Below are 9,341 nucleotides of genomic sequence, written 5' to 3'. Positions count from 1 at the left end.
GAATTGAACCTAAGATCTTTCATTTAGAAGTGAAGAGGAATACCACTAGACCATAGTACTAAGTGGCATTTTGGAGTTTAAAAGTCGAGTGAGTGTACGTAAAGGGCTTCCATTCCGTATCTCCACATCCGCCGGAATAGGGTTACCACCTATATTTAGGGAGATCAATTACTCCTAATTGAGGAATTCAATTCAAAATTCATATGAATTCCACCACCTTTTTTATTTCCTATTATTTAGTAAACACAAGAATACTTCGTAATCGAAATTTAACTTCTTTTTAATTTTGATTATGGTTAAGTAAACATGCCCTTAATCCAATATTAATTTAGCAAATTTTTGGACTTAGGCGAACAAATGGTCGGTATTAAAGTATGTGACCACTACTACATTCCCTATTTGTCTGTCAAAATCTTATTCATCGATTTTTTTTCCTACAGTTATTTGTTGAATTTCCCATCACATGTTGTGTGGTTTCCAATTTTAGATCTCGTTTATCAATATAAAAACTCGATAAGTATATATTGTGGCCGGGGCATGAATTTCACATAAGCGTTGAATTACTTGAATATCTCTACAGCTAAGAAAGCAGTAGACTTATAGACCTTGTCACATTGTTGTCACTTGATTCAAGGGTTCTTTGATGTTTAAGTTAGACTTAGAGAATGAATCAGAATTCAAGAGCTTGAGTATCTTAGTAGAGTAACAGTTACCTCTCATGGTCGGAGGCCATGTAATTACATGTAAGGGATACTTTGGATGCGGTCTCTAATCCTTAATATTTTTTTACTAAAATCTTAATGGTATTCAAAGTTTGATCAAAGTGCCTTGACTTTGTACACCTGATTATATTACAATTAATATTTATATTTTTATAGTTTTGACATTAATTGTTTGATATTTTATGAGATTTATAATCCTATAAATTTAAAATTCCTCATTATAATACTATTAGAAACGGTTACAATAAAAAAATTCAAACATTTTGATTGAATAAACGGATAAAAACTATGTAAAAATAAGAAATAATAAATGGCAAAACAATGTATCCATAGTGTTAAAAAAATTGGTACATTTTACAAAAAAATTGGTACATTTCACATATAGCAAAATTGTACATTACACATATAGCAAAATGGTACATTAATAAAGAAGAATGGGTACATTATAAATAAATTATGGTACAGATAAAAGATTAAAACATTATGAGTACAAATGAATTTTTAAAAAATATAGGCACTAAAAGAAATTAATGCATGGGTACAAAATAAAACTAAAAAGAAAATACTACAAATTTAAAAAAAAAAATGTTGCAAATTAAAAGTGGGTACAAACTCAAAATATAAATATATGATACAAAGTTTAGGCATAAAACATAAATATACAATATGTAATTTTTCTATCATTGATTAAATATACAATGTCACGTGACGGTATACACATGGGTACAAACACAAATAAAACTTTAAAAAATATGGGCACAAAAAGAAACTAATATATGGGAACAAATTAAAAATGAAAAGAAAATTGCTACGAACTAAAAATAAAAATATATGATAAAATAAATTAGCCATAAATATAAATATACTAATTTTAACATTTTTAACACTAAAAGAATATATTTAAAAATAAAAATATTTTATTATTCAAATAATTAATGATGTTATTAATACCCAAGGACCTTGATCAAAAATTGAAAATAAATAGGATTTTAATCAATGAAATAGTAAAAAGAATGATGTAAACCTAATTTCCCTATATATATGTTGATATGATTGAGCTTGAAGATGATTCATTTGGTCATGCGTCGCATACTATGATTGAATAGTTTAAGATCAGTTATATCTCGCCCATCAAGTCAATTAGCTGTTTGATTAGAAAAGACGTGATGAATGATGCCAATAAGAGTTCCAATGGTGGAGATCAGATAGATCGTTATCTCATTACTGATCTTGTGGGATGATTCTTTATCTAGCCTTATTAAGCTAATCCCCTTATATCAGACCTTGCTAAGTCTGAAGAGGGATTTGTCCCTCGCTAAGCCTTCGCAACAAACTTACGTACTCTCCCGAGTTATATACTTTTATTTATTCGCTGCTTGACTACCGCTTAGGCGTTTGGTCTGATTAGGCTTAATTGCGGCAGTTGGCCACCTCCTAGCACCTAAGCGGTTATTTAGGCCATTTTTTATAAAAAAAAGTTTGGGCCCTAGATGCTAGGTTTCTACTCGCCGTCCGATTACCGTCTAATATTTTTTACAACATTGCTAATATAACCCCATATAAAGACATCATGTCTTTCATAAATATAATTTTAATGAGAATAATTAGATGACTCTGGCCTTTCTATTTCATTCATGAAAATGGCACAAAATGAAGAACATGACCCAATAGGAACCTGCAAATAAAGATGTGAAACTACACGATAATATTATCAGGAGTAATTCTAGGAAAACTAAATTTGTAACTTAAATTTTGAAAACTAAAGGATATAGAAGTTGATAATTAGTTTATTACTTAAGCATTGGTAAACGTGCTCATTCCTATTGGTGACACATCATTTAGTTTGCAAATTTTATCTTCAACTTTAGTCTTCTTAACATTACCCATATCAGATATAGCAAGAAAATGAAAGAGGCGGACGATCCATAGAAATCAGTAATTTAGTGTTGCAAGATCATATGAGATATGAGAACTCTCAAAGTAATTGTGGGATCGGAAAATATGACTCTATAACTTTATTATAAATATCTTTACAAACAATATTTTTCTTTAACAAGCAATATTATCTACACTAAGGAGATGGGGAAGTGAGCTAAGCCTCACAATGGGCTGGTAATAATGTGGTTCAAATTCGCCTTTAGCGAGAATCGAACCTAAGACTTCTCACTTACAAAGGAAAATAAATATCACTAGACCCGTAGTAGTAAGCAGCCTCTACAAACGATTTTTTTTTTTTTGAACAAACAATATTATCTACACTAAGGAGTGGGAGAGTGGGCTAAGCCTCACATTGGATGAGTCATAATAATGTGGTTCAAATTCGTTTTTGGCGAGAATCGAATCTAATACCTCTCACTTACAAGTGAAATAGAATACCACTAAACTGTAATACTAAGCAGCCTACAAACGATATTAAAGGAGAGGAATTTGAACTTTATATATAACTCGAGCACAGAGGTTAATACTGTTGTGGTTATGACTCAATTATTATTAGATTTTTTATTTGAGAAATTATTACCATTAGATAATATACTGTAATTTCGATATCTGAATACAGTATGTTATTATCAGACATAAGGAAAAAGAGAACGGTCACGCGTTTCGCTTGACTCACATATATGCACTCAGCATATCATCACAATTACGTATAATAAAAACAGATATATAACCACATATGACCCACTCCAAGTCTCTAACTATGTATAACCAATTAGTTTAATGGTAGAACCTCAACATTTTTTACGGTATCAAAGTAAATTGTCTCATGTGTAAGCTTAACAGCTGCACATGTTTCACGTCACCCAATTAGTGTAGTCTATATATTAAGCTTGAAAATTCAACATACGTGAGGGTATATGTTGAGACTATAACTCTCATATCAAAAAAATAAAACAAAACCTTACATATGCTTATAAACAGTTAAACTACTCTTTATATTTCTAATTAATAAAACCTCAACTTTCTTTCATATACAGTAATAAAATGGGATATTTTAGATGCGGTCCCTAATCCTTAACATTCTTTGATTAAAACCTTAATATTATTCAAAGTTTGATCAAGGTCCCTTGACTTTGTACACCTCATTATATTATTAATATTTATATTTTTATAGTTTTGACATTAATTATTTGATATTTTATGAGATTTATAATCCTATAAATTTAAAATCCCTCATTATAATACTATTAGAAACGGTTACAATAAAAAAATTCAAACATTTTGATTGAATAAATGGATAAAAAAATATGTAAAAATAAGAAATAATAAATGGCAAAAGAATGTATCCTTAGTGTTAAAAAAATTAGTACATTTTACAAAAAAATTGGTACATTTCACATATAACAAAGTGGTACATTAATAAAGAAGAATGGGTACATTAGAAATAAATTAGGGTACAAATAAAAGATTAAAATTTATGTATACAAATTAATTTTTAAAAATATAGGCGCTAAAAGAAATTAGTACATGGGTACAAAATAAAACTAAAAAGAAAATACAAAAAATTAAAAAAAAAATGTTGCAAATTAAAAGTGGGTACAAACTAAAAATATAAATATATGATACAAAGTTTACGCATAAAACATAAATATACCATATGTAATTTTTCTATTATTGATTAAATATACAAAGTCACGTGACGGTATACACATGGGTACAAACACAAATAAAACTTAAAAAAATATGGGCACAAAAAATAAACTAATATATGAGTACAAATTAAAAATGAAAAGAAAATCGGTACAAATTAAAAAATATTTGCAAATTAAAAATAGGTACAAACTAAAAATGAAATTATATGATAAAAAAATTTAGCCATAAATATAAATATACTAATTGTAACATTTTTAACATTAAATGAATATATTTAAAAATAAAAATATTTTATTATTCAAATAATTAATGATGTTATTAATACCTAAGGACTTTGATCAAAAATTGAAAATGAATAGGATTTTAATCAATGGAGTAACAAAAAGAAGGATGTGAACCTAATTTTCCCGTAATAAAATTGAGATATGTTATTAACTTATTACCCACAACGCCAAATATTTTGAGGCCCAGAATATATGAAAGTTATCCCACATTATGAACCTCCTTATATGTACATGTCCCATCCCCAACCTATGCATAATGCTTATGCATGCGTTACTCCTCTCCAGCCACATCACCACCTCCCAGCCAATTACTTTCATACAAGTTTGGATGCAAGAAACGAGATAGATTCCTTGATTATTCTTAAAATGCATATATGCATCTTCCTACTTCATGAGTACATGTGTGAGTATAGCCCCTTATTCTCACGGGTTCACGAGTACACTGTACACGTGTGAGTATAGCCATTTAGTAAATATGCATAAATGCTTAGTAACTTACTAACTTGTTCTTAATTATGTTGGTTTTTCTTCTCAATTTGTAAGAGATGTCAAATTTAAATCTTATGTTACCCATTAAATAGAATAATAATGTTTTGTAAGTTTATTACATTGTATAATTCACATAGTCAATAATTAACTTACAATCATATTTCTCTCATTGAAATTGGAAGCAGTTTCAGTTACAACATTTGTAATCAATTAATTCTTGATTTGGCAATTTATATTCCCATGCCAAGTTCTAATGCCCCACCCTTGTTGATGAAGATAAAAAGATACGACAATGTTCCATAAACAAAATGGTAAAAGAAAATTAATGATAATAACTAAGCTTGAGGAGTTATTCAATTTATAGATGTGGAACATTGTATGTGTTTTCGCATTGTGATGTGACTTTTGTACTCTGTTTCTATTTCTTTCCGTGCACTGTTTAGCCTTATTTTTCTTAACTTTGAAAATCAATGAATGAAAGGTGAGTCAAAATATAAAGTTAAAAGCAAAAGTGCACAAAAAAAATAAAATAGGAGTGGAAATCCTACTTTTTAACGAGTGACTCATGGTTTAAGTTGCGCATGTGAGTCAAAAGCATTTTTTTTTTAAATGCTGGACTAAAAAAAATTGTAAATGCATTCTCCTTCAAAACACTTCATGATGGATTTACAAAACTCTATACCTAGGAACAAAATTGTCTGTTCACATAATAAAAGATTTTGTAAATATTATCTCTACAAAAAATTAATTTAACTAAGGTTATATATTTATTTAATAAACTGTAGCATGTAATTAAATGATTATGAATGTTTTTACTAATTCTGGTCATCTACTTTATACAATTCGTCATATTTATCAAATTTTTTTTACAAAAATAATATTTAAATAATGATTTAAAATATGAACGGTTATAATCACAATCACAAAATTCCATGAATTACCTACGAAAGTGTTTTAAAGAGAAATTCCCTTCACAATTTTTGTGAAGGCAAGTATATTGTTCTATATTTGTTCCCTACTTACCTGGCACGTGATATGTATTTTTAAAGAAAATACCACATTATTGCATTAAATAAAGAACAATATATGTGTCGAACTCATATCAGCATCATGGCAATTTACAATCAGAAAAGTAAAAACAAAATTAAGTTATATAGCATGCATGACACTAATACAATGTTTTTAATATCGCTAAGCAGTAGGTGGGCGGCTAACATGATATATAACATATAAATAACATGTAATTAAGTCATATATTGATGGTATATTTTTGTTTTGTACGTAATTACTTAGGGGGTGTATTCAATTGAGATTTCGAGGAATTTTAATTCTTTTAATGAATCTAGGGTATTCAATCAAGATTTTAAGTGATTATCTGAAATTCAATGTCTATTTAATCATGATTTTAAGATAGTTTATTAAAATCCTTAGAAATCTTGGTATATTCAATTAGAATTTTAAATAAGTTTATATCATTACAGGTGTATTCAATTAGAATTTGATTTTAAAGAATTTCAAAAAGTTGAGGAATTAGAGAGAATTGGAGAGATTTTATAATGTATTTTAAGCATCCACAAATCTCATCTCTTCCCATGAGATTTCAAGGGAATTGAATCAAAATTTTACATAGAATCTCTACAAATCAATTAAACTTCATAAAAATCCATGGATTTATAAATCCATTTAAAATCTCTGCAATTCCCAATTGAATACACCCTCCTTAATTCATGATATATTTTTATTAATTAGGCATAGAACAGTGATAATGTCACATGGGTTTTAAGTCATTATACATTATTAGATTTTTTTTCTTCTGTCAAACGATACATCTTGTTAAATGAAATGTTAGATTAGCTACTGATATATTTGAACCCATGCCGTTGTGCAAGGCTCAACACATTTCTACCATTGTGGTAAGGAGCCACTTGCAAATGGTTAGTGATTGACTCTTATATCTTTTTGTCTCTCTTTCTCTCTATATGAATGTAATGTAGGCTTTAAACTATTATAATTAGTTAGAACATGAATATTCTACCATTCCTCTCTCTCTCTCGTGCCCTTCGTTTACATGGAAGAGCCTACTCAACCCAAATGTGAAAAACTGAATCCAAATGTCTAAGTGTAAGGAAGCACAACGGGGAAGCACAACAACCATAAATGCAATTGAAGGAACCAATAAACTGGAATTTGCAGGAAGAAAGGTGAGATGGAAAATACCACAGTTGGGACACTTAAGGTGAATTGTGATGCAGCTTGGAATCCACAATCACATAAAGGTGGTGTGGGATGGGTTATAAGGAACTTTGCCGGCCTGCTGCACTCTGCAGGAGGACGGGAAAACCTGTACCGTTCCGTTGAAATTGTTGAAGCTACTGCGTTGAGGGCAGCGCTGCAGGAGTGTGCAAAGAAAGACATCGATTCTATTGAGATTGAAACTGATGCAAAGACAATCATGCAGATGATCAATAAGGAAACTGGAACAGAAGCATCTTTGGAGGATATCATTCATGACATCTGGAATCTCGCTCAAACATTCCAAAATGCAACGTTGACGTATGCCCATCGGGAGTGCAACCACGCTGCTCGTGCTGTTGCCTCTTATGTCTCTAAGGATGGAAGTGTCCATTTATGGTATTGTAATGGGCCAAATTTTATTTTCAATATTATAGCGGAAGATGTAAACATTTCAATTAGAATCTAATAAATTCCATCTTTCAGACCAAAGAAAAAAAAAAAACAGGAAATGACACTGCATTACTGTGTCTAAATCAAAATGTAAAAAATAGAGCTAGGAATTGACACTGCATTACAATGTCTGAATCCAAATGTAAAAATTAAGAGTTGTGCGAGGTATGAAGCGTAGGAGGTGTGTAAGTGATGGGAAAAAAAAACTAGGAAACGGCCACTGCAACACAACATTTGAATCCAAAAGTAAAAGATTGAACCAGGAAACAGACACAACCTTGTAGTGTCTGAATCCAAATGTAAAAAAGAACATGTAGGAGGCGTGTGAGTGATGAAAAATGAAATCATAAAATGGACAATGCAACACAGTGTTTGAATCTAAATGTAGAAAACAGAATCATTGCAGTGTCTGATTCGTATTGACTTGTTCCAAAATATAAAAACTATGAGAAACGAGTGTTAGTTGAGGTAGGTGCCATTTGTAGTGGTAGATTTTGTAAATTTTGTTTATGTTAAAGGCATTTAGGTATCACAATACATGATTGACCTATTTATAATTAATATAAATATTGTTGAGATATTGTAATATTGTAACTTTTAATTGATTTTTTGGAGTAAAAAATAATCGAGAAAAATATGGAGGCGACATGTGGATTAATGGGTGAAAATGACAAAATTACCCTCAAGACACACCGGAACTCCTACGCGCAAGCAGTAAACAATAACAACTCAATCAAGGTCATAAGTGATCAAAATATGTATTTATTCAAAACCTATTTCATCAATCCTCATCAAATCCTCCGCACAAGGTAACATTCAATTATTCATTCAAAATAAGATTAATTACCTAAATTAATTGATTAATTTCCTAATTGATTGCAAGATATTATTTTGACATAATATCTTGCAATTACACCCAAAAACCACCATAAGTGGTTGGACCCCTTTTCTCTAAATAGGGACCGGCCACACTCCCATAAATAGCTCCAATTTCTCCTAAAAACCTAATTCCAACTCTGTTGCAAAATTCTCCAAATTCTCTAAACGCTTTTCCCTCAAATTCTAACTTTGGCATTAGAGGTTCTTCGGTCAAAGTCCCCCTCTCTCTCCCCCCCCCCCCCAAAAAAAATAATCATGGGTGCGTGAGGCTCTTGGCTTTGACCTAAGGTGTTAATTGTTTTGCAGGTGCATTTTCGTTCGAGAGGAAGAAGGCGGAAATTTGCATCTATGGATTTTATACAAAATCATCCTTTAATAAATGTTTACGTATAATTTCAAACAAAAAATTATAGTTGTATTGGGAAACAAAAAAAATACAAAATAGAAGGATATATAACGAATTTGTATATTAATTAGAAAATTAAAAAAAAAACTGATTACTAAGAGAGATAGGTTGTGAATGTGAGAAAAAAAGAGTGAGGAGAGAAAGAAAGTGTGGGAAGAAGAGAAAAAGAAACCCAAAGAAAAATAGGAAAACTAACGAAAAGTCCAAAAAAAACTTCTTTTTTAATGAAAAATCATTTTTAAAGGTATAATGAATAACATCAAGGAAAGGTATAAATATGGTTTT

General features: G+C 30.0%; 1 protein-coding gene across 1 annotated transcript; it reads left to right on the top strand.

The window, feature by feature from the left end:
• Positions 1 to 7,292: 7,292 nt before the first annotated feature.
• Positions 7,293 to 9,026, top strand: LOC139198178 (uncharacterized). Its single transcript, XM_070826447.1, has 2 exons — positions 7,293 to 7,717; positions 8,957 to 9,026. The coding sequence occupies exons 1-2, from the start codon at positions 7,293 to 7,295 to the stop codon at positions 9,024 to 9,026; spliced, it is 495 nt and encodes a 164-aa protein (XP_070682548.1).
• The last annotated feature ends 315 nt before the right edge of the window (positions 9,027 to 9,341 follow it).

This window comes from Malus domestica, chromosome 08 (assembly GCF_042453785.1).
Source record: "Malus domestica chromosome 08, GDT2T_hap1".
Lineage (NCBI taxonomy): Eukaryota > Viridiplantae > Streptophyta > Magnoliopsida > Rosales > Rosaceae > Malus > Malus domestica.
This window is presented reverse-complemented; position numbering and strand designations above follow the sequence as displayed.

Coding starts and splice junctions, on each gene's coding strand:
- LOC139198178 (XM_070826447.1), top strand. CDS start 7,293: ATGGAAAATACCACAGTTGGGACACTTAAGGTGAATTGTGATGCAGCT. Junction 7,718..8,956: donor GATGGAAGTGTCCATTTATG/GTATTGTAATGG, acceptor ATTGTTTTGCAG/GTGCATTTTCGTTCGAGAGG.